This window comes from Synchiropus splendidus, chromosome 3 (assembly GCF_027744825.2).
Source record: "Synchiropus splendidus isolate RoL2022-P1 chromosome 3, RoL_Sspl_1.0, whole genome shotgun sequence".
NCBI lineage: Eukaryota > Metazoa > Chordata > Actinopteri > Syngnathiformes > Callionymidae > Synchiropus > Synchiropus splendidus.
This window is the reverse complement of record NC_071336.1, coordinates 8,343,645-8,370,374: the sequence shown is the minus strand read 5'-3', so window position 1 is coordinate 8,370,374 and position 26,730 is coordinate 8,343,645. Positions and strand designations below refer to the sequence as shown.

The 26,730-nt window shown below is 43.0% G+C and overlaps 3 protein-coding genes across 3 annotated transcripts; all 3 read left to right on the top strand.

Annotated features, from left to right (window-relative positions):
* The first annotated feature begins 236 nt into the window (after positions 1–236).
* On the top strand, positions 237–3,892 carry rbm4.1 (RNA binding motif protein 4.1). The gene is made up of 3 exons (XM_053858308.1): positions 237–401; positions 1,331–1,754; positions 2,518–3,892. The coding sequence occupies exons 2-3, from the start codon at positions 1,349–1,351 to the stop codon at positions 3,294–3,296; spliced, it is 1,185 nt and encodes a 394-aa protein (XP_053714283.1). The 5' UTR covers positions 237–401; positions 1,331–1,348; the 3' UTR covers positions 3,297–3,892.
* A 568-nt stretch (positions 3,893–4,460) lies between these two features.
* On the top strand, positions 4,461–14,104 carry sf1 (splicing factor 1). Its single transcript, XM_053858307.1, has 11 exons — positions 4,461–4,865; positions 5,622–5,753; positions 7,644–7,719; positions 10,814–10,966; positions 11,516–11,605; positions 11,687–11,986; positions 12,086–12,193; positions 12,291–12,489; positions 12,560–12,764; positions 12,835–12,999; positions 13,460–14,104. The coding sequence occupies exons 1-11, from the start codon at positions 4,613–4,615 to the stop codon at positions 13,786–13,788; spliced, it is 2,010 nt and encodes a 669-aa protein (XP_053714282.1). The 5' UTR covers positions 4,461–4,612; the 3' UTR covers positions 13,789–14,104.
* Positions 14,105–16,097: 1,993 nt separating this feature from the next.
* On the top strand, positions 16,098–26,150 carry LOC128755201 (glycogen phosphorylase, muscle form). Its single transcript, XM_053858306.1, has 20 exons — positions 16,098–16,465; positions 18,158–18,259; positions 18,823–18,901; positions 18,985–19,088; positions 19,156–19,287; positions 19,556–19,667; positions 19,744–19,826; positions 20,557–20,700; positions 20,783–20,875; positions 21,029–21,175; positions 21,690–21,853; positions 21,959–22,073; positions 22,221–22,322; positions 22,386–22,533; positions 22,605–22,663; positions 23,110–23,251; positions 23,504–23,711; positions 24,797–24,931; positions 25,073–25,139; positions 25,385–26,150. The coding sequence occupies exons 1-20, from the start codon at positions 16,223–16,225 to the stop codon at positions 25,532–25,534; spliced, it is 2,529 nt and encodes an 842-aa protein (XP_053714281.1). The 5' UTR covers positions 16,098–16,222; the 3' UTR covers positions 25,535–26,150.
* The last annotated feature ends 580 nt before the right edge of the window (positions 26,151–26,730 follow it).

The window sequence follows — 26,730 nt, the reverse complement described above, 5'->3', positions numbered from 1 at the left end:
TTGAAAAATGAAGCCCTGAACGTCCAGCTTTTAATAATAACCAGTTGCCAGCACCTAAATTTGACTTTGTTCTCCACATTTCAAAGCTTTGATTGACAACAGATATTTAAGAGGAAGGCTATAAAGAAGACGTTGGCGCATATCAGGAATTCTAGCTAGCCACCTGCTTCGAGATAAAGATTTTTAACGGTTTCACAGCCACATTAAATCGAAGCCGTTATACAGACTAACAACGAACGGTTTTGTGAAGTTGTGTCCGCTATAATGTTGTGTTGGTAAAAGAGCGCCCTCTTTGGGCTGAGGTGTCGACTAAACACCGGAAGTGGTAGCGTCCCTGTTGAGAAACGACAGCCGCCATTTTCCCATCGGAGATTCGACACGCGAACAGTAGCTCTGATAAGGTATGTGAATATGTGGTCGTAGCGATTGTGGCTGCACAGTACATACGGTATTGGTTATTCTTTTCGATTAGATGCTTACCTTTTTAAGAAATGAGCAAACTAACGGGTTGGTAAGATCGCGATGCGACGTGTGTCGCTTCCTCCATAGGTTAATGGTGGACATCGACTGAAGATTGCCACTAACTATGAAAGAACATATCCGTATAATACCTAAGCGTTTTTTGTTGTTTTGTGGCAATATGTAAGTTTGTATTAATTTGCAAGCACTGCATTATTGAAATGGAACTGGATTATGTATGGAGGTATTGTCTGGACGTGAAGCTATGCTAGTTAGCATCTGATGCTCTTCACGCGGTTGTAGTATCGAGCACAATGGCAACACGATTGAGTATATTGAGCGAATTTAAATCTTTAACGTCAACTTGACTAGACTGCACGTCCCCACATCATTTTAAGTCGCCTGACCAGTCTCTCCTCGAAAGATTACACTCGGCTGGGCCTCGAGCTGCCGGTAGTGTGTGCGCTACTTTGTGACTATAACTTGAAACTCTAAATGTAGGCCTTATATGAATGGGACATTTTGTTCAGTAGCAGAGGAATATTTAATTTATTATTTTAAATACGGTTAATCTGAAGGTAGACAACTTGATTTACACTTCCCACTTAATTTAGCGTTCAATTGAATGAAGTAATTGAAAATATGGATGTTCTACATTTGAAAGTCAATGTGTGTCATAACAATGACGTTCTTACATATCAGATTATTTGTAATGAAAGTAATAATATTGCTTCTAAGAGGAGAATCGTATCTAAACACCCGCTGAAATGCTGTTCACCCCTCACTGCTTGGGCAATATTCATGCGATTTATTGTGTTTGTGGTGGAGAATATTCGTTGAATTTATGTTATTTCTCCCCATTTTTCTGCAGATAACTGGAAACGCCACAATGGTGAAAATATTCATTGGAAACCTTTCGGAAGAGACCACACCTGATGAGCTTCGCTCACTGTTTTCTCAGTATGGCAAGATCTCAGAGTGCTCCATTGTTAAAAACTTCGGTTTTGTGCACATGGACAGCAAAACTGAAGCAGAAGAAGCCATCCGCGAACTCCACCAATACGAGCTAAACGGGCAACCAATGAATGTGGAGTTGAGTCGTGGCAAGTCGAGAGGAGCTGCCAAGCTGCATGTTAGCAACATTGCTTGCAGCAATCAAGAGCTCAGAGCCAAATTTGAAGAATTTGGAACAGTGCTAGAGTGTGACATCGTGAGAAACTTTGCATTTGTTCACATGGCGCGAATCGAGGATGCAACGGAGGCCATTAATCAATTAGACAACTCGGCATTTAAAGGTGAACTCAATGGGCAGGGTTGAATGGGCTAATGTACTTAACGATAAAATGTGTTTTTATTTTAGTGAGTGAAAGGTAAGTTTTTCTCCATTATCAGGTAAGTAAGAGTGTCAGAAGATTTGTGACAAAGAAACACTGTATGCTGAAAGCTATCTTTAATGGCATTATGTATCCATGTTGTCTAGTTGTCTAAATATTAACAAAGGATATTTTACTGGCTTGAAGAGATTTGTTGTTGCTCACATCTCAACAATGTTACTTCAGAGAACATGTTCCTCTGTAATGCACCTGATAGTTTTGAGGAGATTGCAACTAACAGTCAGAGCCCCTGCATAATTCGTTGATTTACACATGCTTGACAAAACATTAGGCAGCACTTTATGCTACAGCACGTATCTCAAAAACCGTGTGCAGTTTTAAAACTGAGCATATATTTCGAAGGAGTACAGTGAACACAACTGCAAAAAAGGTTTTGCGCTGCCCATATTCTAACTGCGGCTCATTTGATATATAATTCGGGTCATATAAGCAGGATATAGTTCTGTGTGTAGACAATATGTTCAGTAAATATTTTAATTGAAGTTTTCTTTGTCATAGAATGTAAGCCATTCCATTAATTATTTCAGCTTAGTCGGTGCTTAAAAAGTAACAAGGGGAGTTCTACTGTATATTGGGGTGGTCTTGACAAACGATGCATAGGTGTCTTAATGTATTATGAGAATGAATGCAGACACAAGTCCTTACATAGTGTTTTCTTTTTAAGGCAAACTGATGAGCGTGAAGCTTTCGACTAGCCGCCTGCGTACTGCGCCGGGAATGGGAGACAGATCGGGTTGTTATCGTTGCGGGCAAGAAGGCCACTGGTCCAAAGAATGTCCTCTAGACCAAAATGGTTTCCACAGAAACGGCTCGGAGCCAGTGTCTGAGGGCTACGATGCCCCCAGATATGGGGGAAGTGGTCACTACGGCAGTTATCATCCGGGCTACAGCGGCGAGCAGAAGTATGGAGCCGGATACGCTCCTCCACCTGGTTATAACTGGGGTTCCGATCAAAACAGCAGTGCCGCAGGGTACAAAAGTGGCCCGGGCTACGAGGGCGAGATGAGATACGGCCCGCCGCCTGCTTACAGCAACAACGAAGTATACCGAGGAACCGACTCACAATACGGCGCGGTACCAGCCTACCAAATGCGACGGTCGCCTTACGTGGAAAGAAATCCGTACGGAGTCGTGGACTACTATGACAAATACAGGGCCAATTCGTACAGAAGCAATTATTACGAGGAACAACGCGCTGTCCCCTTGCCTGCCACAGCAACAACCCCGTCCACAGCTATGAGGGAACACCTGCCTCACGCGAGCGTGGACCCATACAAGTATTCTCCTATTCCTCCTCCTCCAGCACCAATCCCCTCATTCTACACACGTGACCGAAGTCCAATTCACAGAGCTTCAGCAGGTGGTAATGGTTACACATATGACCATTCAAGAACCTCTGCCTATAGCACGCCTGCTGCACCACCACAGTATGGTAACTACTAAGCATTGTCCACCCCCGCCATGTACAAGTTAAACCTAAAGCAGGTAGGTATGATCAGTTGTGCCACAGGGATGATCCTTGATGATGGTCTACATCTTTCCAGAAAAGGCTTAAGTACATGATTAACACAGTCATGATTTGCAAAATTCACCTTGTTTTTTTTTTTTCCTTAAGATTTGTGCAGAAAAGCAGAGGCTTGAGTTATATTGTGTACATATTACAAGTGCATTTGTGGAATGAATGTGAAAGTTGTGAAATAATTGATGTCCTAGTTAGCACAACCTTAGTTTGATTTGGTTTCTTCATTCAGTTAATGTGAGGTTTTTGCATGTGTGATTTAGTCTAACACAACCTTGGCTACTTTATGTACACTGAACATATTTAGCGATGGTATCTTGACCGTGTTTTATTTTGGAAGTATATGCTGCATCTGTTCCACATGATAATTTTAGTAAATAGACCTGTTCCAGAATACTTTGTTCTGATGTTACTGGATGCAGCTGTGTTGAATTGTAAAACCAATTTGCTCTCTTTTGCCTTCTATCTGTATTGTCTGGATTTGTAACACAGGAAGAAATAAAGGTCTGTCTTTAGTCAATGCTGTGTGATTCTGGGTCAATGTTAGTTGAATAAAATGTCTCAAATTAAACTTGTGTGAACACATTCTTTCGTCATATGAAAGTGCTGACATGAATGTTTAAATTGTGAGGCCTGTGAGTCTTAATGTGTAGTACAGGAAAGACAATATCAGTTTTATTTATATATACACATCCAACTAATCTCAAGTAAACATTGCACTCAAATGTATAGATTCGGGTACAAGTGCTCCAATTAGCCCTGTGATCCATTTTAAACAGTTTTTTCACTCCTAATCCATCAGACTCATGAACACTTCATCTAATTAATCATAGAATCATAAGGAACGTTGTACCATACGCCGCACTGTGTAAATGCTTCATCCTATTCTGATTCTGACGTTCACTCATAACCATTCAAGTGATTTTTCATTTCCTGGTCTTGTCGGTGGCGCGACGTATGATTGACAACTCGTACAGCCTATCGTTGCGCATGTTACTGCTTTGAAATAATTCAAACCAATAAGGTACCATCTTGGAGACGGGACGAGACGTGTCTTCAGTGACGTTTATTTTTCAGTGACTCCTCCCACTAACATGGGATTCACTTTTGTGACTTTCATGGAAGCGCCATTTTGACTCTATTAACCAAGGGGGTCTATTCAATTCCTGAAGAATCCTTTAGAACAATTCAGACGACCTTTTTTTCTGCGAAGGAAAGTAACTACATACAGTGCGTGAAAATGGCGACGGGTGCTAATGCGACTCCACTCGGAAAGTTGCACCCGAGCATCGGCGCAAAACGAAGCTTCGAATCCGGGCCCGGTGCGGGTAACGGGCTAATTCCTACGCCAGGGCCGCCGTCCTCCTTCTCTGCCATGCCCGGTTTCCAACCTGCTATGCCCAGCGGACCATTCCCACAGGGTCACCAGTACAATGCTGTACCTGGCTTTTCTGCACCACAACAACCCTCCATGTCGGGGATCGTCAAGTCAGGTACGTGCGGTCACATCGGAAGTGAGCTAGCGATAGCTTGCTAGCCGATATTGTGTTTAGCCTTTTGGATCACAGGCCTAATTTAAGATTAGGGATATATTTATTTGGTGTCCTCCATACGTTACATCCACATACAATGTACATCTTTCATTGGTAATCATAAAAAGTAAAGTGCAATGTGTTGTTTCGTTAGCTAAGTTGGCCGGCAATTGCTTTTGCACACGTGACCACTTCGGTGAAATAAAGAGACTCGGTGTGGCGCATGTGAAAGGCGTCTAATAATATTGAAATAGTCGAGCGCTATAACCGTAACTCTGTATAATATAATGTCGTGAATATTCGAGCACTAAAACACTCACACATACACACACGTACACATATACATATATGTAAAATCAGCTGTATGTGCAGATGTTGGTTTGTTTACATCCAACATCAGCTGTTGAAGCATGGACTGCTTTAATCTACTTTAATCATCGTAGGTGGTTTAGAATTTTGCGTGATTTCAAATTGGTGAAACGAGTCTTGACATTTTCACATTCCAAAAAGTCTTATCTCACAATTTACTGTGTGCAAATCCCACAGCAGGATTCATTCCTTTACTTGCCCAGCTGAGTATTGTGTCTCTGCATTATGCATTTTTGTTGATATGCAGTTTAAGGTTTGATAAACATTAGTACATTTATATCGCAGATATGTTTATCCACAGTGGCCTGTTTTTTGTTTGCTTCTCATTTTCGTTCTTGTGTTGTTTAGATTTTGGTCAGAAGAAACAAAGAAAGAAAAGCCGATGGAGCAGTGAGACGCCTGACCAGAAAACAATCATACCAGGCATGCCAACTGTTATTCCTGCCGGACTGACTCGGGACCAGGAGCGGGCTTATATAGGTAAATAGTTCATGAGGACTTGTACTCTTGAAACTGCTATGGAAATGAAATGTGCATCTTTCTCCCTTTACCCCAAGAACGTGTCATTTATGCTTTGTGTGAAGCAGCATGGGTCAAGTCTTTATCAATGTGAAATATGTCTTTGTTTTCTATATGGTTAGAAATTTGAATTGTAATTTTCTTCAAAATCGTGATCACCTTTCCATGTTGTTGGCAGTTACAGCTTGCAACACAGGATGTTCGTCGAATTCTTACCCCATCCTTTTAATTTTCAAAATATTATTATTGTAATTGTCTCCTATATTGACATGTATGCTTGGGCAGTTTATAGATTTGCATACCTTTGGGCAGCCATTATCAAGAGTAATGCAAGAACAGTGAATACACCTCAATGCTTGCTGTCTACCAGCCACAGGTCACAACTCACTGTCTTGCCTGTTCCCTTACACATCATCAGTATTGTAATGTGCATGGAGGCATCTCATTATGTCTTAACACACTAAAGTATGCTAATATTTATATTTGTTCAAGTGCGAGCAGTGCTGCTTTAATGGCAAACTCAACTCTACTAATTGGTACAACTGAACCATCTTGCTCATTTGCAGTATTTTTGCCGTCTGTTGTACGTTTGAAAGCAAAGATGCCATCCAGCAGCAGTGTGGCACAAACGGAACTGCTTTCACAACCCCTAACGGGGTGTTTGCAAATGTTTATCTCTCAATAACTGACCTTGTTATTGACGTCACTCATTGGTAATGGTTGTTCTTTCTTGGTATGTAAACATTCATTTTTACCTCCTTCAGTTTTTCGTTGCTCATTAAGTAATGCCTCCCTTACGAGTGAAACAACTGGGATATCCTTTTAATATGAAAATTATGTATCGTGCATTTTTTTGATAATCCGCAGAGAACCCCCTGCAGCAATTTAAATTGATCGTGCATGTGACTTTTTTTTCTTTTTCATTGCTTAACTGTCAGCCACTTGAGTGTCATCTGTGTCTGATTTTGTTTTTATGATCTAAGCATTCAAGATTAGTGCCGATAATCAGTTATAGGTCTAGTCACATAATGGAATTGATAATTTTTCTTTTTTTTTGTGCATTTTGCAAATATTTGGTTTGGCAAAATTGAAGTCGGAGATGTATATCTTGAAGATTCATAATTCATGTAATATCAGCATATAAGGTACACTGAGGAGCTGGCAACATCTATTTTATAGCTGCTGTAGAAGTTTATGATGATTGCTAATATTATCCCATGTTTTCTCAGATGTTTGCATTTCCCTTTGGGAGAGGACAAAAACCATGAATGCTATCTTCGATTATCTAGCCTTTATTCTTCCTATGATGGGAAATACATTTGTCTCACTTTGCAGCAAACACAAAGCATTAAAGACATGTGTAAAGCAACGACAAACATAAATAGAATCAGAAGGTTTTTTTGATTCTGATAAAAACACCTGGGGTAAAAAGTAATTAGATAATATAAATCAATATTGCAACAAAGTGATTGTTGAGGACCAGAAATATGACTTTCAGAGTTGATCAGTTGATAGTTTAGCGATACAATATTCAGTCTTAAAATTATTTTTTTTGTCTATGTACAGTTACCACAACATTTTGCTCCTTTGCCAAGTTATGACAAAGTTCATATTGCTCTTAGGTCTGTGTTGTGATTTCACTGCTAACTTAGAAATGAGAATAAGAGCTCATGTTTCTCTGGAATGCTTTTTGGTCATGTCAAATGTTGTGCGATGTGTTTTGGATTTAACAGACTCTCAGTAATGATGATTGAGGCGGTGCTCTGTTGTTCTGGGCGTTGTCTCTTATTTTGATGTGTTAACCACAATTCTCTCCATCCTTTTTTTCTTTCCTAACCTGAATTCTTCCAGTCCAACTGCAGATCGAAGACCTGACTCGTAAACTGCGTACAGGAGACCTGGGAATCCCTGTTAACCCTGAGGACAGGTCGGAAACAGATTAAACCTTTCAACAGTAACATTTTCTCTACATTGTCTTTTTGGAAGAATGATGTTTATTTTTCAGTTTTATGATTATTGAGCTAAATGTGGTTGCATAGTCACACTAGTGATAGGTTAGTTCTGATGGCATTTCTCTTTCTAAAACCTGCTTTAGGGCTATGTTTAATACATTCATGCGTGCTGTAGTTGTAGCTAAGTAAGTTATTTGATAATTGACAGTTAAGCAGCATTGTTAGCAACTTTCTGTTTTTTACTGTCTGTGAAATCATTAATTAATCTGTACATTGTTGCAAAAGCATGTGGAGGAGTGGAGTCTGACTGCAGAGTGCAGTGTCCACGCTTGGTCACCTCTTCTGCAATATCTCTGAAAACCATATTATTAATCTGTCGTACATTTACACATTCAGATGCTACATATTTACTACGGTATACAAAGTACTTCAGTCTCAGGCACAAAATTATCTTCTCAAATGAAGACACATTTTCACCATCTCGGTTGTCCACCCCTCTGCTCAATACTGGCAAGCATCCACCCAACAATATCAGAGACCCAGCATCTTACTCTTGGCTTGTCTGTCAGTGAAGCCAGTTGTCCCAAATAACAGTGTCTGTTGTGCTTGAGTACCAATCCAGTCAGTCACACTCCTAGCTCTCATGCATCCTTATACAGATATGTGAATCTTTGTGGACTATATAATCTAAATGTGTATTGACCTTTCTTTGGAAAGACCTTTGTGTTAAAAAAAAATAAAGTCATAAACGTTATAGTTACCTCGACTCCGCATGTGAAAGTTACAACTAACTAGTGTCATGTTCATTCCTTAACTGACAGTGGAAGCTGTTGTCATGGTTATTTTTTTAACAGGCTCCTTTGATGTTTAAAACCTTCAGTACAAAAATATTTGATTCTTTTTCCATGTCAGCTTGACACACCTGTAAATATCAGACCATGGTACACAAGGTTGACTCCCAGCACAGTAATAGGTAAACATGTTCATTGTTTCAGATGTGCTTTTTAAGTTGCAGCCATAAATGTGAATGTCAGTAACGTAGCCCTTAACTGACACTAGCTTATGAAGTTGTACTATTTCAATCGTTTGTAGCGGCCATGACAGTGAAGGGTTTTTGTCCACAAAGATTCATTATTATGTACTTGATGAAGTAAAAAATTAGGCCGTGTATTGTAAAGTAGATTAAACACACATCCAGTACAGTAGATGTTATATAGCACTACAATGTACTACAAGGTAAAACTAAAATGATTACATATTTTTTCTTGTGAAAGCAGAGATTTAAAGCACTAGCACCACAAAAGGACATTCAACATTAGTCCCTCATCCCAGACAAAAGATGCATTTTATTTCGGATTTCTGTTCCCCACCAAGATTTTACCAGATAGCGTTTTTGTTGCTCAAACTGTTGTGCCTGCATATCACTAAAAGAATCAATCGACGAGTGGTTCATAACTTCTTCTTTGGACAGGGTTGGATCAATTTTCATCATTTGAAAATGATTGGAGGGTGAATTCCATTTAGACCAAAAATCAGTTTAGTATCAGTTTTTAGTAAATGGAGGCGCTCAATTAAATGTTTGGACAGGTACATTTATTTAGTTGTTTGGAAGTGTGGCCCAAATGATGAAGGGAATCAATGATATGATCACTGGATCGTTCACCTAAGTGCGGGAAAGGTCAAAGGTGTCCACCAATAAAGGGCAGAGTTGTTTTTGCCGGAGGAAATGGAATTAAGTTAATATAATGTATAATGTATATATACATTTTAGCTGCCAACTGGTGGCAAGCTTTAGCAGCAGGTTGATATTCTCGCTCTTCAGCTTAGGTTTTTTTCCATTATTAACCAATTGAGCCCACAGAGAATAACTAGCTAAGAAAAACATTCATATTCTTCCTTCATCTTTGTCTGAATCACTTCTCTTTTGTAGCATTATGACAGCTGTGCTCCTTAACAGTGCAAATACATGGAGAAGTGGGTGCACTAATGGTTGATATCTGACAGAAATGTGTTTTTGTGGATTAGCTGTGTGCGCTTATTTATTTCACAGGATTATTTCTGTGCATTTAAGTTAAGGTGGCTTTCATTATTAATACACTATTAAATATCCTGTACCAAATCTATTGAGCAGCCATACCAATTCAACGTCTATGGAGTCTCATAGTTTAGATGACGTCATCCTTGTGTTCTTAAAATTTTCATCGCGCCCTAAGATGTGTTCCCACAGGAAGTTGCTTGTTTCAGCTAACCTGGCTGTTGCTGGTACATGGTCATGACTTTCTGGTCCTCATCAGACATTTCCACAGCAACTCTACTATCAGCCATCCCCCTAACAAGTGGGAAATTACCGACATGAGCGTGTTTCAGGTTGTCGTCGTTGGAAGATTTTTTTGGGGGTCTTCTCATCACACAGGACACAAATGTGGCTCTCTGATAAAAGAGCTTAAGAAAAGGTTGATATCTAATCTTAACTCCTTTTCTCTAACCCAAATTACCCCCGTCAAGCTAACCCCTTTTTTAAGCGCAGAGCCTCCTTAACACAGCGGCACAGGTTCTCGTCATCCATGGGGAGGTACGGACCTCTACCACCATGCCACCATCAAGCAACTCTGCATAAGATTGGGAATCTTGTTTGGTTTCCTTTTTCTTAGGTCCACTTTCTTTTCTTGTAGGCCAACAATCCTGTCTGCAGGTTAAAACTCTGGCCGTTCAATTATTCCTCGCCAAGATCCATTAGGTTATTTTTTAGGTCTACTATTGGTATACTGGTAACCCAACGTATATGAAACTGGGTCATACCATCACAGAGCTCCTTGTGTGACAATCTCATTTTTTTTTGAGATTGCACCATAATTGGTCATCGGTAAAGATGGCCTCTAAATAGTTAACTTTCTTCCTTGGTAAAAAAAAAAATAAAATCATAGCATGGCTACTCTGAAGTCCGGACAGTTGAAGGTTGTTCAAGCTTGGTTAGCTGTAACAGGAAAATGTGGCTGTTCAAAATAACACCCCACCTCTGAAAACGTGCTGATGGCTTTCTCCATCTCTTTTATGTTGCTTTATTTTCAGGTCCCCCTCACCAGAACCCATCTACAACAGTGAGGGCAAGAGGTTGAACACACGTGAGTATCGGACTCGTAAGAAGATTGAGGAAGAGCGTCACTCCCTCATCACTGAAATGGTTGGCCTCAACCCTGACTTCAAGCCTCCCGCTGATTACAAGTATGTCATTTTATTTCAGGTGCGCGTTTGCTTTTGCAGGGACAAAATTCTTATTTGTTTTGCTGCACTTGTGTGTTGTGATCATTGAGAGAGCTTAATTTAATCAAGAAACATTTTTCTCTTAGTAACAACACCACATACACACACACACACACACACACACACACACACACACACACACACACACACACACACAGCATGGGACAGATTCACGTGGGTGTTGTGGAAACCCTCCTTTAAGTGCATTGAACGCGACCCGTGTCAACGAAGCGTAAATGATACATGGGCAATTCCTCTTAATCTTGGAGTGATGGACAGCACTGAATCCACGTTACTTAATGACTCTAAGCCAAAGAATCCTGCTATTAAGATTGTACCACTCGTAAATTGTGCTGTGCGTTTTCCCCGACCCAGGTTTCGTATTTGTGTTTGAAAATTCTTGTAGATCCGAGCTGTCTTTAGACCTTTTTAGCACCAATTCCAGATAGTCTTTTTGATCAGAAGTGCATTATTTCTCACCTGTAACCAATTTGGTGTTACCGTTTTCAGACCTCCAGCCACCAGAGTTAATGACAAAGTCATGATTCCTCAGGATGAGTACCCAGAAATCAACTTTGTTGGACTCCTCATTGGACCTCGGTAAGACCTCTGCAGCATGACTCTCTTCAATCAGCTTCTTGTAGGTTCGGACTTGTATTTTGTTTTTGTGTTTTTTAACAGTGGTAACACTCTGAAGAACATTGAGAAGGAATGTTGTGCAAAAATCATGATTCGTGGAAAAGGATCTGTCAAAGAGGGGAAGGTTGGTCGGAAGGATGGACAGATGCTGCCTGGAGAAGACGAACCCCTGCATGCACTTGTCACTGCGAACACCATGGAGAATGTGAAAAAAGCAGTGGAGCAGATTCGTAATATCCTGAAGCAAGGTATTGAGACTCCTGAGGATCAAAATGACTTGCGGAAGATGCAACTGAGAGAACTGGCCAGGCTGAATGGTACCCTGAGGGAAGATGACAACAGGTCAGTCAATTATTAACTAATGATTTTTAGAAATGTTTAATTCATGACTGTAACTGATGAAGATTGAGTTTCACAAATTCACGAAATGTCTGTCATCAGGATCCTTCGTCCTTGGCAGAACTCGGAGCCACGCAGCATCACTAATACTACGCTCTGTACCAAGTGCGGAGGAGCGGGTCATATCTCCTCTGACTGCAAGTACACCAGGTAACCATGAACTCATAACTGAATTAAGAGTCTTGGACTGTTTTGTTCTCCTGTTTTCGTCTTCCATTTAACCCAATTCCCTCGCTGCTTTCTGTAGCTCCTTCTCCACTCACAGGCCCCCTGGTACTGCTGAACCCCCACAGTCAGCCCAGGACAAAGCTCGCATGGATAAGGAGTATCTGTCCCTCATGGCCGAGCTGGGAGAGGCCCCTGTCCCCTCCTCTGGTGGGGGACACTCAGGTGGCCAAGGTGGTGGCCCTCGGTCCTCTGCCCCTGGTGGTAACCAGCCGTCACCGGTACGCACTTTCTATTTAGTTACCTCATTGTGTGACGGTAGATGATTCAATGCTTTCCTGTATACTTCAGAGCCGTCCTCCCTGGATGAGCTCAGGACCCACTGATAACAGGGGCTATCATGCTATGCCTGGAGGACCACACAGTTTCCCTCCTCCAATGGCTGGCATGGGTGGACCGCCGATGCCCCCGAATCCCAACAGTATGCCTCCTCCATGGATGCAGCCGCCTCCTCCTCCCATGGGCCAGGGCCCCGGCCCTCATGGACACCCAATGGGTAAGTGCATGTGAATGAAAAAATTCTTCACTGTACCTTAAACAAGCTAATCATGACGATGTTTTTGCAGGTATTCTACCTCCTCCAATGGGCATGATGCCCCCGCCACCACCGCCTCCGAACAATCAGCCACCTCCACCCCCTTCAGGACCCCTTCCACCATGGCAACAACAGGCTCCTCCGCCACCTCCTACCAGCAGTATGGCAACTAGTACACCTCTGCCATGGCAACAGAGTGAGTGCATACAAGCTGAATTAAGAAGTGCCTCAACATCCTGGTACTTTAAAAAAATTAAGCATTAGTGTCTGACCTATTTCAATAAATCTCTCTTGTTGTCACTTGCTCTGGGGAAAAAAAGATATTTTTGCCAGCCAGAATGTACCGTAATTTCTGGGCTGTTCAATTTAAGAACTGCACTTGTCTTTAAAGTTTTCACCTGTGTATATTCCTGCCACTTTCTACTCTTGTTTTCTGTACTCTACCCTCCAGCTCCATGCTGAAGCTGAGACTGCGTTAAAGAAAAAGTAGCAGCTTTTTGCCTGCAAATTACCGTAGATCTTGGATGAGTCCCAAATAGGTCAAAGATGTAATTGTTTCAATAATGTGTCAACACAAAGTGTTTCGTGTGGCAACAGGCAGCCCTGCTGGAACTCTGTCACATGTTTGTGTTTTAACGCTTCAATGTACTTTCCAGGCACGACCACCACCACGTCTGGCACCAGCAGCCTGCCTCCATGGCAGCAGCCACAGCAGCCTGCTGCCTCTGCAGCACAGCCCCCTCCACCCATGGGCACTCCATCCATGGTGCCACCCCCGCCTGGAGTCCAGCCACCATTGCCCCCTGGTGCCCCTCCTCCTCCGCCACCTCCCCCTCCTGGCTCAGCGAGCATGATGTATGCTCAGCCACCACCCCCTCCGCCCATGGACCCTTCCAACTTTGTCACAATGATGGGAATGGGGGTCCCTGGCATGCCGCCATTTGGTATGCCCCCTGCGCCCCCGCCGCCTCCCCCCCAGAATTAATGGCGAGGGAGTCACACTGCACCTAGTCATTCACCATATCCAACAGACTGATGTACAGCGAGCGTCCGTGTCTGCTCACAAATATAACCAGTGCTTTATTTTTTATTGATGTTGGAGGATGAATGACTGCTCTCTTTATGAAGTTTAAATTAATCTTCTTAGTAGTTTGTCTGTTCACACGGAGGGTGAGTCAGTCCGCTGTTCAAGTTGATTCGATTTCTGGTTTAACAATATCGCTCGAATACAATTTTACTGCTGAGCTTTGGGCTTGATTGAATGTTAAATTGGTTACATTAAATCTTGATCTTGTTTTAAAGTGCAGTTCCATGCTTCTATTGGTTCATCCTGCCCTTTTTAGTTTGTTTTGTTTTGTTTTTTTCTGAGTGGATATACATATTTTTGTAATACGATCTTGGTTAGAAAAACCTCATGTCAAGTTTCAGGGAATTCCCAGGGATGTAGATTATTATTTCTCACACTGCATGTGTCTCATAGATGGGAATGGAAACTGAGCCGCTTGACCTTGTGAATGCGTCTATCTGCTCTGTTAACCGTTTACAGTGTTTGTGTTGCTTCTGCAGGACAAACGTGTCTCACTTCTACCTTAGAAACGACCATTTAAAATATGTCACCTGTCTGAATGATTAGCTTGCTTTGTTGGAATTAAACTCATTTAATTTCATCAGTGCTTCCATGGTTTTTAACTAAGTGGGACCAGGACTGGAGGGGAGGATTTGGCTCATGGAGAGCCTGGTGTTTGGAAATTGGCTTTTATGGTCTTTTGGATGCAAAAGTACATAAAACATAAAACTTGAGTTTGCTCGTCAGACAAGTGCTGGAAGTCAATGGCATGAGTTGATCAACAGTTTCCAAAAATAATTTACCAACCAAAATACAGCCAGTAACTAGTCCCTATCTTTGGTTATATACATTAGCAAAGACTAAATAACTTGGTTTGGGTTACAGCAGATACAACGTGGGTTAATTTGAACCAAGCTTGATCAGTAGGATTTTCTGAATTAGACCAAGCTCTACTGTCTACAAGAGGCAGATCTGCAGCCTTTTTAGTTGAGCCTGGCTGTATATTTTGCTTTTTTTTTCTTATTTAGGACCCTCAGTGGTGCACGTTGTCCACAATCTGTTATACATCACGTTTTCTTTATGTTTTGTATTTTGCTCTGCAGTGCAGAGACTGCCCACCCCATCTTTCCAATAGGGGCTCAATAAACAAAGAATGAAAGAGTAAGTCGCAAAAGTGACCACCAAAGTGTAGCTATTGTGAGTGAAGAAGTTGTTCAGCGGCGGATAAAATGTGCCGCATTAAAGAGGGTGTCTTATTCCCACTGCAGAAGGGCTGCTTCCTGTCTCAAATCATCCATTGTATGTCCTTTTTTTGCAAGGAAACACGCTCCTCGTGTCTTTGATCACTTGTTGCATAACCTCTCTGTGGAAGATCGAAGCTCTCCAGAAGTCGAACAAAGCGCTCACACGGATCTGGGTTCTGGAAGAACTCGTTTCAAGCGACTGTAGGTTGCGTTTGGTGCATAGTTAATTACAAACATTCACCGTTTATCAATTTTAAATGGTTTAACTCGAGGCTAATATTGGTTCCAGGACAAATATAGGCTCAGATGACAACTCAATTGTCAGTTCAGTACTGTCTAGCGCAGACTGTATTGCATTGTTTTAATTGCTACGAGGCTATTAATACGTTTTGGATTGACTTACGACATGATATGAATAGTATTGCATATTGTCATACATGCAAATACATGTTTCCATACCTCAGAAGTACGCTTGGAGACACGACGCACCGCAACATAAATTAAATATTATAAATGCAGTAATATACGAAACATTAGTTTTGTATGTACCATACGCACGTGACTTGGAAATAAAATGTTGCAAACGAACCAATAAAGAAAGTAAAAACAAGCAGATGTTTTAAAGTTACAATTTAAAGGATAAGTTTATAAATGTGTTCGCGCAGTCACTCGTGCTACGACGGAACTCCGGAAATAGACTGCTCAGAAAAAATAGAACACTCGCCGCCACATCCACGAGCGTTTTATAACGCTTGTATAATTTTCAAGTTGCACTCTCGTTGATTTTATTGAAGCTGTTAGGGATATTAACGCGTCACCTGTCACTGGGGCTTTGATGTCACGCCCACGTATGAGCACTACTGCACACTTTAATCCTTGTGACGCACTTAATATACGGCAAGTCAGCAGGAACGCAACTTTTACTTTGAAACATTAAAGCGGAAACGGACTTCCTACCGTTCTGCTTGATAGTGTGTACGTGACATACTAAAGCAGTGAAGTGCCACGCCTCCCCGGCTGTCCTCGCTCGCTGAAGGGACGCGAGACTTGTCACCAAGTGTCGGTCAGTCTGATATTTCGTTGAAAACCTGCGCAAACTTGAACCAAACATGGCCAAGCCGCTGACAGACCAGGACAAGAGGAAACAGATATCCGTCCGCGGACTCGCCGGGGTTGAAAATGTGGCAGACTTAAAAACTAATTTCAACCGGCACCTTCATTTCACCCTGGTGAAGGACAGGAATGTGGCCACCAAGCGAGACTACTACTTCGCCCTGGCCAACACGGTCCGGGACCACCTGGTGGGCCGCTGGATCCGGACGCAGCAGCACTACTATGAGAAAGACCCCAAAGTAAGTGGCGGGGGCGTCATGCCGCAGTCCTGCACGTACACATCCGGGTGGAGGAGATGCTGCAGCACGACGACTTCCCTCCGATATCACCCGTACACCTGCTGATTTGTACTGTCCACTCACAGAACCATCCCCGCCGCCTCTGCTTGACGCACTGGCTGCACCGAAGCCGCTGATCTCCCTGTGACAGCGTTCCACTTGGTGTGTTATGTAATGCTCTGCTCGGCTTTAAGATGGTCCCTTTGAGGACTGCGCTCATCTCTCCCGAATTTTTGAGCGATCCATAAGCGTGTTTGCTGAACATACCGATAACTGATAAGTGTGCGTTACGTAATAACAAGATGGTGCACACGTTGATTGACAAACCCGCCATGTTTGGAAAAACTAGCCCAATCCTCGGATAAGTTGTCGGCAGTTGAGTGCGGGAGTCTACTGCATCATTAATAAATCATCACAAGTGAGGCCTGCCTGCACACCTGCAACTGTGGACCCGGCTGTTGAAGACCCCGGCCCTCACCAAGTGGCCTTCAGAGCAGAATATCCACAGCCATCCACATCCCATCACATTGGATTATTCCTGTTCGTCTGCCTTAGTTACTTTAAGTTTGCTTCTTGCTCTAAAGAAAGTGACTCTTCAGCAGCACTTCACTTTTCAGCTGAGTTGATGTTGTCAATTTTAATTCATGATGTGATCATAAGGCAACAACAGATGATCCATCTGGAATTTAAGAGCAGCCACTTTCCCTGACTCAACAAGTGAAATATTTTTTTTACTGCATCATGCTTCATCACATCAAGCTGCACAATACCAATGTCACGTGACCTCAGACGACTTCAATTCATACTGATAGATTCCCTGAATCGTGACACCACTTGACATCGTGCCATCTTGCGCCCAGTTACCAGACGTCCCTCCATGTCTGCCTGCCTCGCGGCACCTCATGATGCCTTTGGTGCGTCTTCTTTAAAGCTGTCAGACGTGACGCTAATGCACATGACCCAATTCCGCACAGTGCCTCACTCGATGACATTATGCCGCTTGATGCCATCCCAACAATGACTGACTTGAATGTAGGAATCTTAGGCTAGATGACATCGTGTTGCTTGAGTTGTCATGCTTCGATATTATTCCACAAATGACCTCACACTGTGAAGGTCATGCCCCCCCCATGTGTATATTGAGCTGCCATAACTTCACTAATTGACGACACAAAGTAATCTTATTCTACTCTTATTGCTGGTTGTATTTTTAGAAGAACCCAACATCGTGCGTAGGTCTTCTGTTCTCAGCTGTCTGAGGTGGCGTTGTCACCTTTTTGGTCTCGCACAATCCCTTCACTGCTATTTTTACTCATGGCTGCATGTCTTGGCCTGCTGCCATGTTTCTAGTTTTCCAGCCTGGTCTACGCCCTCTACTGTCATTCTGGAGAACAAAAGGGCAGACAAGAGTCGAAATGGCGCAGCATACAAGTGGCTAATGTTTAGGTCGCACAGATGACTTGGAGTGTTTAATGAACAGTCAAAGGGTGCTGAAGCAGCTTCTTCAAACTGTTCACTTCAGCTATGTTTCTGAGTAAGTCTGAAGTGTCTGGGTTTGTTGTGGAGTATTGAGAAATTCCGATCAGTAAACCCCAAACGTATTTTCTGATCAAGGTAAAAGCTCATCCTAAATGTGTTTTGTGCTTCTTTCAGCGCGTCTACTACCTCTCCTTAGAGTTCTACATGGGCCGGACCCTGCAGAACACCATGGTGAACTTGGCTTTGGAGAACGCCTGCGACGAAGCCACGTACCAGGTAAGAGGAACGGAAAAAAAAATCTATTTCAATCTAATAATATCCTAATAACCTACATGAATTGTGCTGCTTGGTCTTATAGGGGATGGTAAAACGTGTTACTTCAAAAGTCTTCTGTACAAAGTGCATTTTTTGGTTGCCCTCCCTCCCTGCTTGCCTATTTGACAGCAGCCGTGTCTGCAACAACCATGTTTTTACCATGACAATCGTACCCAAGGGTTTTTTTTTATGAGACCATGGTGATTCCCATTTAAACTGAGACACTTTTAAGAGAAACAAAAACAGTCTTGCTTAACTTATCAACCATGAATAAAGTGCCCCAGATGGCATTTTGGTGAAAATAATTTGATGTTCTGTCCTCCCTTTGTTGCTCATCTTATTAAGCGTAGGGCAGGATAAACACTGGTAATTCTCTAAACGTGAATTTTAAATCATTACAATTGATATCTCAGATATTTAGATGTTAAAAATGATGCAACGCATTGTTGAGATTTTTTGCTAGCAAGGAGAGCACACCTCTGCTGAGCTGTGACTTGCGTGAGAATGCTGCTGTGTTTTGTCAGCTTGGTTTGGACATGGAGGAGCTGCAGGACATTGAGGAAGACGCCGGCCTCGGTAACGGAGGCCTGGGGCGTCTGGCCGGTCAGTTCATGTTTGATCCTGATACCTCATATCTGGAAGTGATTCTAGGTTGGTGCCTCTCAACTGGCATTTTCTATCTGCAGCTTGTTTCTTGGACTCCATGGCATCTCTGGGTCTGGCTGCTTATGGGTATGGCATTCGCTATGAGTTTGGCATCTTTAACCAGAAGATTGTCAACGGCTGGCAGGTTGGTTTTGCCTCACACAGCATCTCGAGGGCTCAGTCTTCAAAGTGAAATACTTCATGCTCCTCAGGTGGAGGAGGCTGACGACTGGCTGCGCTACGGCAACCCCTGGGAGAAGGCCCGGCCAGAATACATGCGGCCAGTCCACTTCTATGGCCGAGTGGAACACACAGATGAGGGAGTCAAATGGGTTGATACTCAGGTGACTACAGCAGTGCTAAATTTGTACATAAGATAAACCAGGACTGCAGGTTCAATGCAAAGAGAGAACAGCAAAAAAGCTTACCAGGTTTGTCTGTGAGCACTTGCATAAGATCTGTTTGTGATGGTGAGAATGATTATATCAGCACTCATTGATTCCCTTCTCTTAAAACACACGATTTTGAAGTGAATTCACACTGAAGATTGCAAAATGCGACAGGCCTGAAAGGGTTTGAATGGCTGACCTTGGGATCCTTGCTGTGGCCCAGGTGGTTCTGGCTCTTCCCTACGACACGCCGGTCCCAGGCTACAGGAACAATGTGGTCAACACCATGAGGCTGTGGTCTGCTAAAGCTCCGTGTGACTTCAACCTCAAAGACTGTAAGTGTTGGAGTCATCCGGAGAGAAACCATGGTCGAGACTCCAGAGTGTTTTGGCTCATTCTGTTGGTCCACAGTTAATGTCGGCGGCTACATCCAAGCAGTTCTGGATAGGAACTTGGCTGAGAACATCTCCAGGGTTCTGTATCCTAATGACAATGTAAGTACAACAACCCCTGTTATGTTAATAATGATAACAGATATACATATAAGCTGTTCTGTCTTGGTGGTTGCTTTTATCACCAAAGTCAATCTCATATGCTGATCACTTTGTGTGGTCGAAACATGATCATGATATGGAATCCCTCAACCATTGACTGGGTGGTGTTCAGGGTACATGTCACCCATTCATATGGACCAGTAGGCTCCTCCAGTGCCGACTGGTTTGTACAAAAGACCTTCATGGCCCATTCTATGAGCACCTCCTAGTTGGTTCAAAATGCTGGAACCATCCCTTCTCATGAGTCTGGGGTTGGAGTTAGGATCAGGATGAGGGTGCTGTACCTCATTCAGCCATCAGATTCAGTCAGAGTGACCAACATGTGTTTGATCTTCATAATTGACCAGACACCACCAGCCTGGCAATCTATGTTTTATGGCAATATGACATTCCCTAGCTGCGTTATGAAGGAAAAACCATGTGTTTTGTGACCCATAATTCATTGCAGCAAAATGAAACTGGGAGGCACAATGCGAGCCTACTGGCTCATTTGAATGGATGATGCCTAATATGAAAAAAAAAACATTAAATGGGGTGATTTTGTCTGTGTCAGGTGCACCGGTGGATGTTCCACACCATAATTGGACTTATTGCTTGCCTTATGTGCTTTTGTTTCCCTTCTGATGGTTTGGTGTGTGTGTGTGTGTGTGTGTGTGTGTGTGTACTTCAGTTCTTCGAGGGCAAGGAGCTGCGTCTGAAGCAGGAGTACTTTGTTGTGGCCGCCACCCTGCAGGACATCATCCGTCGATTTAAAGCCTCTAAGTTTGGCTCAACTGAGTTTGTGAGGATGGATCTGTCTTCTTTACCAGACAAGGTAGGAGGGTCTTCCTTTCGAGGAGCTTTGCTTTGCTTTAGCACCTATTCATAAGTAATATTCTGTTTTGGCTGCCCTGCAGGTGGCAATCCAGCTGAATGACACCCACCCAGCCTTGGCCATCCCAGAGCTCATGAGGATTCTTGTGGACGTGGAGAAACTTTCCTGGGAGAAGGTGAGCTGATAAGGGAATGTGATGCTCCCGTCCATGCGGCACTGCCATCACTCTTCACTAGCGGCTGTTTGTTTCTTCGCAACAAAACCATTTGGACATGAGAGAGCATTTGATTAACATCAGATTTGTCCACGTTCATATGCTTCTCTGCAGGCCTGGGACATTACGGTGCGCACCTGTGCCTACACCAACCACACCGTCCTGCCTGAAGCTCTGGAGCGCTGGCCTGTCGATCTTTTCCAAAACCTGCTGCCGCGGCACTTACAGATCATCTATGAGATCAACAGGAGGCATCTGGAGGTACAAATGTTCATTCTTAAAACATTCAAGTTGCAAAGTTGAATAAGCCAGAAGAGAAGAGGCTGTGTCATGTGACTGTGCTGTAGTACATTTAGAATATTTAAAAAGCATATTGTGAAAGCTAATTGTTGTTGAGATTAAAAATGTATTAAACAATTAGTCTATACAAGAAAAAGTATCATGGAGAACATCATAGTACATGGACCAGCAGGTCGTTTCTGACCACACTCAAAGTTTTCGCCGGGACGGTGACTCTGGGGGCTCTTAACACTAGTGATGGCTAGATGGGGCATTATATTCATTAGGTTCTAATAATCTGAGGCCATATGTTGGCACTGTCTGCTGAATGATGTCGGACAATTTCAAGTTTCAAGAAAGCAGTCTGTCATTGAGAAACAAAGAGCGCCATCTCGTGTCCTCTGATAATAAAGACACTGTTTCATGAAACCTCATCTACGCATCACTACTAAACACTCACTTTGAATAGTGACCGTGCTGCTCTTGTGTCCTCCAGCGCATCACCAAACTTTATCCCGGTGATGTCGACCGCATGCGGCGGATGTCTCTGATTGAAGAGGGCGACGTGAAGAAGATCAACATGGCTCACTTGTGCATCGTTGGCTCTCACGCCGTCAATGGCGTGGCCCGCATCCACTCTGAGATCATCAAAGACACGGTGTAAGGGTTAGAAATACTGTTTCTGTCTGTGCTATATTTTAAGATGCGCCTGGGAATTACTTTGCCGAAAGGCATTAAACCAATTTATCGTCATGTCTTGTCCAGGTTTAAGGATTTTTATGAAGCTGATCCTCAGAAGTTTCAGAACAAGACCAACGGCATCACTCCCAGACGCTGGCTGGTCATGTGCAACCCTGGCCTGGCTGAGGTCATCGCTGAGGTCAGTGAAAAACAACTTGCTTGGATCAGCAATGGAAAACATTTATTCTTCTCCAGTCTGTAAGAACCATGCAGTGGCTAAAGGATCACTTTCTAACTCATCCTCGTCACAGGATATTGAATTCGTCTTTGGTTTTTGGGGTTGCAGAGAATTGGGGAGGACTACATCCGTGATCTGGACCAGCTGAAGAAGTTACTGAAGTTTGTGGACGATGATGCTTTCATTAGGGATGTAGCCAAAGTCAAGCAGGTCAGATACAAGTTGTGCTTGGTAAAATGTGAATGATGGTTGCATTAAGTTAAACAACCACAGGAGAACAAGATGAAATTTGCCGCTCATCTTGAAGAACACTACAAGGTCAAGATCAACCCCAGCTCCATGTTTGACGTCCAAGTGAAGAGGATTCACGAGTACAAAAGGCAGCTGCTCAACTGTCTGCACATCATCACACTCTACAACCGTACGTTCCGAGTATTCCTCTTCATTTCATGGAGGGAACTCAAATGAATTCATTGTTTTCTTCTGTTTCAGGGATTAAGAAGGAACCCAGCAAGCAGTGGACCCCCAGAACCATCATGATTGGAGGAAAGGTGAGGACCCGTGTGGCACCACTTTTATTCCAATGAAATAAAAGAAAGGATAAGAAAATTGCATAAAAATAATAACAATTATGAAGAACTGTCAGGGGCTTAAGGGTAATGTAGTGTGGACCAATTTGAAAACCTAAATAATGCCTTCAGTATAGTTGTTCATAGCAACAACTGAGGCTTGACAATGGCATTTGAGTATAAAAATAGCTGTAAAATGCTGTAAAATACATTTTACTTACTGCAAAACACAACATACTTGTTGACAAAGATAATGAATTGATCCCTATAACGCTTTGCATTTAATATAATAAAATGCAATCGGTTGCAATGATTTTATCTAAACCTCTCACTATGTTTTTGTGAATCCCAGCCTTGACAACAAACACTGTACAACTTGAGATTGTTAAATGAGTGCTCCTTTAAGTGCTGGTGTGGCCGATCCTCAGGCAGCTCCTGGCTACCACACAGCCAAGATGATCATCAGGTTGATCACAGCCATCGGAGACATAGTCAACAACGACCCAGTGGTGGGTGACCGACTCAAAGTCATTTTCCTGGAGAACTATCGCGTCACTCTGGCTGAGAAAGGTCAGTCTGCTGCACCTTTGGAACAGTCCATTTTTCAAAATCTCATTTTCCTACTACACTACTGTAGTATACTGTTGTGAAGAGACAGTTGTGCACCACTCATGTTGTATTGATAATGAACATTTGGATGGAGAGTCTGTTCTCATCTCCTTCCACAGTAGAAGAAAATCCAGAACTTAAAATACGACTCTAATGTGTGAAGTGGCCTGTACGTTCCTCCCAGTAGAATTGTTCCGTCTCTTGTGCCTGTAGTCGTCCCAGCAGCAGATCTGTCGGAGCAGATCTCCACCGCCGGCACCGAGGCCTCAGGGACTGGCAACATGAAGTTCATGCTGAACGGCGCACTGACCATTGGCACCATGGATGGAGCCAACGTGGAAATGGCCGAGGAGGCCGGCGAGGAGAACCTTTTCATCTTTGGCATGAGGGTGCCAGACGTGGAGGCAATGGACAAGAAGGGGTGAGCTGACCAATGACACGATGCCATATCTGCTGAGCGCTTTGTGGGAAATGTGATCTCTACTCTTTACGGCCTTTAAAATCCAACTCGATGACATGGGATTTCACTTGCATGCTGTGTAACCAAGTGAAATCCTCTGAGAGCCCTACCATGGCTCTGTGCCAGTTCCTTCATTTTGAATCAGCCGGCATGTTCAGGCAGGGTTAAAAGCTGGTTTGAAACCTAAAAAGTTGGTTCACAGCTGAAACCAACTCCTTCTCCTCAGCGTCAGCTTGTGACTTGTCATCTTGCCGGTGTGTTGTTTACTCGCCGGGATGGTTTGATAAACACAGAGGTTCTGAGAATCCCAAAATGCATCAGAACCGTTTCGGTGTGAACGGCCTCAGCAGGTCTCAGGAAACACACTGTAACTAATACAGAGCAGTGCTTCAGCCAAGGACAAGCAAGGCAGTCACTTTCACTGAACACATACTGAAATACAGACTCTCAAACACCCACTGACACACAAACTCACTGCTCAGCACAGGCAGACGCAGCAACAGAGACACATTATCTGACCACTCAAAAGATTACACACTCTTAGCTGCGCACACACACACACACACACACACACACACACACACACACACACACAACAAAACATTTCTCCCAAACATGCACGCAGAGTGCATGGCAGCTGATGCTGCTGAGTCATTTCAGCAGTCTCAAACCTGCTGGCAGAAATGCCGGTGATGTATGAAGTCGTCTTCACATGAAAATAAACAAAATGGGACTCAAAGAAATTGGTTTCAATGAATCGATTAGACAAAAAACTTTTTCAGTGTATAATTTCCAGGTGCACCACAATGTGATATCCTCACTAAAACATCCATTACGAGGGAGTCTCCATGGGATTGTGCTGATGATGAGAGTTCAAGCATCACAGAGGCACTTCCATCTGATGCTTGAGCTCATGTGCTCAGATTCAAATGCGGTTTCATCATTGTGGTATCAAATACATTATTCACAACTGTTGAAGTATGAGACCTCCAAGTCCCCACCAAACGTTTGTCAGACCGGTCTGAGCGATGTCCAACTCTCTCCAGCTACGATGCCATGTCATACTACAAACGCATCCCTGAGCTGAAGCTGGCTGTGGACCAGGTGGCTGGAGGATTCTTCAGTCCTGCTGAGCCCGGACTCTTCAAGGATCTGGTCAGCTTGCTGATGCACCACGACAGGTCAGACCCCACGTACCCTCACACACACACTCTGGCAGTTATACTGAGTCATCTCTCGACAGTCTCATGAATCTACTGCCGTCATTAACCAAGCTGCTCTAAATGCAACTGTCGTGTTTGTCGTCGTTCTGTGTGTCACAGGTTCAAGGTGTTTGCTGACTATGAAGCCTACATCAAATGTCAGGAGAAAGTCAGCGCACTCTACAAGGTTATCCTCCATCTTTTTGCCTTTTATCCTCATTCTTGTTGCCTTTATATGGCACTACACGGATATAAACCTTAACATTGAATTAGAGAATAAGTCACTCTTGCTGATACTCTTTCTGTCTGTGTAACAAATGGCAGGTATTTTCATGTTCTCAGTTGCTCAGTGAATCATTGTTGATGATGGTCTTTCAAAGATGACTATCTATCACATTATAAATCCTGGAAACATTGTCTCTTTGCCTCCAGAACCCTAAAGAGTGGACCAAGATGGTGATCCATAACATTGCTGGTTCTGGTAAATTCTCCAGCGACAGGACCATCTCTCAGTACGCCCGGGAGATCTGGGGCATGGAGCCCAGTCTGGAGAAGATTGCCGCTCCTGATGACCCTCGCTAGGAAGTCCACCACACCTCTGTGTGCGAATGCACTCCTCGTAGCTGTGCACTGTGACCCATAGTGCTCCATCATGTGTTAACGTTGAAGTGGCTGATAGTTTCTTAACTTTTAGATTTTAATAAGCTTCAGTAGGAGGACCTTTATTTTGTGATAATGACTGGTAGCAAATGCATTTCCTCCCATCTTAAAGTCCTATTCACCACCTTTTGTTTCTACTGTCTGATCCTCCTGCGACCACATGAAACCGAACCAAGTCTTCCACAGATTCCGATTGCTGTGCTTTGCTGTGTCCACCGCACATTTGTCCGTCTCTGTTTTGGTGTTTGCTGAATGTAACGTGACCGTGCAGCTCAGCATGTGTGAGTCCAGATGACCCAAGTTAGAATGCATTCGCCTTCTCCGCCTAAAGTGACTTGTGTGTGTGTGTTCTGTGTCGTAGTTAGTGTTTGGACTCTGGATTTGTGGAGGAGCCATGTACTGTTACAACAGGTGCTGCCACTGACCTCAACACTGGCATTCGACAGTCCAGTGTGTCCTAGAGCATTTCCAAAATAAATGTCTATTTGCCGCTTCAATATCCTCCACGTGCTTTAACAATAAAGAGTATTTAATATCATTCTTCAGTCTGGACTTCATGCTTTATATCGATTGGTAATGCGTGTCACCTGAATTTCTCTATTTAGAATAATGTCCTTTCAACACTGGAGCTGGAACTGACTGGACAGGGCAGGATCATGAGGCACACGATTATGACTTAACAAATCACAGCAAGCAGCATCTCTGTACTGAGACTTAACAGTTCTGTCAAACGTAAAAACTAATTAAAGAATCATAAATGCTCATTGACTGACTCCAGTGCCACAGATGGATTCGAGCATGAACAGGTAACAGCTAACTGGTAATTTTAACATGTTAGACCTTTGATCAGCTTTTTGTTAAAATAGAAATTCCTCTTTGTAATATTTTATTTTACATTTTACATAATAGAAAACACAAATCACATTGCAGTATATAATTCACTCGAGTGTGGTCTCTAGTATACGTTTATATAACTGACAAACCACAAATTATAATACACATCTGTATATACCACAGGACAACAATGAAAACATGAAAAACAAAAAACAAAGACAAAAACAACCACCAAAAAAAATAAAATAAAATAAAAAAAGTTGCTGCACTTTAGATTAAATGAT

Coding starts and splice junctions, on each gene's coding strand:
- rbm4.1 (XM_053858308.1), top strand. CDS start 1,349: ATGGTGAAAATATTCATTGGAAACCTTTCGGAAGAGACCACACCTGAT. Junction 1,755..2,517: donor AGACAACTCGGCATTTAAAG/GTGAACTCAATG, acceptor TTTCTTTTTAAG/GCAAACTGATGAGCGTGAAG.
- sf1 (XM_053858307.1), top strand. CDS start 4,613: ATGGCGACGGGTGCTAATGCGACTCCACTCGGAAAGTTGCACCCGAGC. Junction 4,866..5,621: donor GTCGGGGATCGTCAAGTCAG/GTACGTGCGGTC, acceptor TGTGTTGTTTAG/ATTTTGGTCAGAAGAAACAA. Junction 10,967..11,515: donor AAGCCTCCCGCTGATTACAA/GTATGTCATTTT, acceptor TACCGTTTTCAG/ACCTCCAGCCACCAGAGTTA.
- LOC128755201 (XM_053858306.1), top strand. CDS start 16,223: ATGGCCAAGCCGCTGACAGACCAGGACAAGAGGAAACAGATATCCGTC. Junction 18,260..18,822: donor GCGACGAAGCCACGTACCAG/GTAAGAGGAACG, acceptor GTGTTTTGTCAG/CTTGGTTTGGACATGGAGGA. Junction 20,701..20,782: donor TGTCTTCTTTACCAGACAAG/GTAGGAGGGTCT, acceptor GCTGCCCTGCAG/GTGGCAATCCAGCTGAATGA.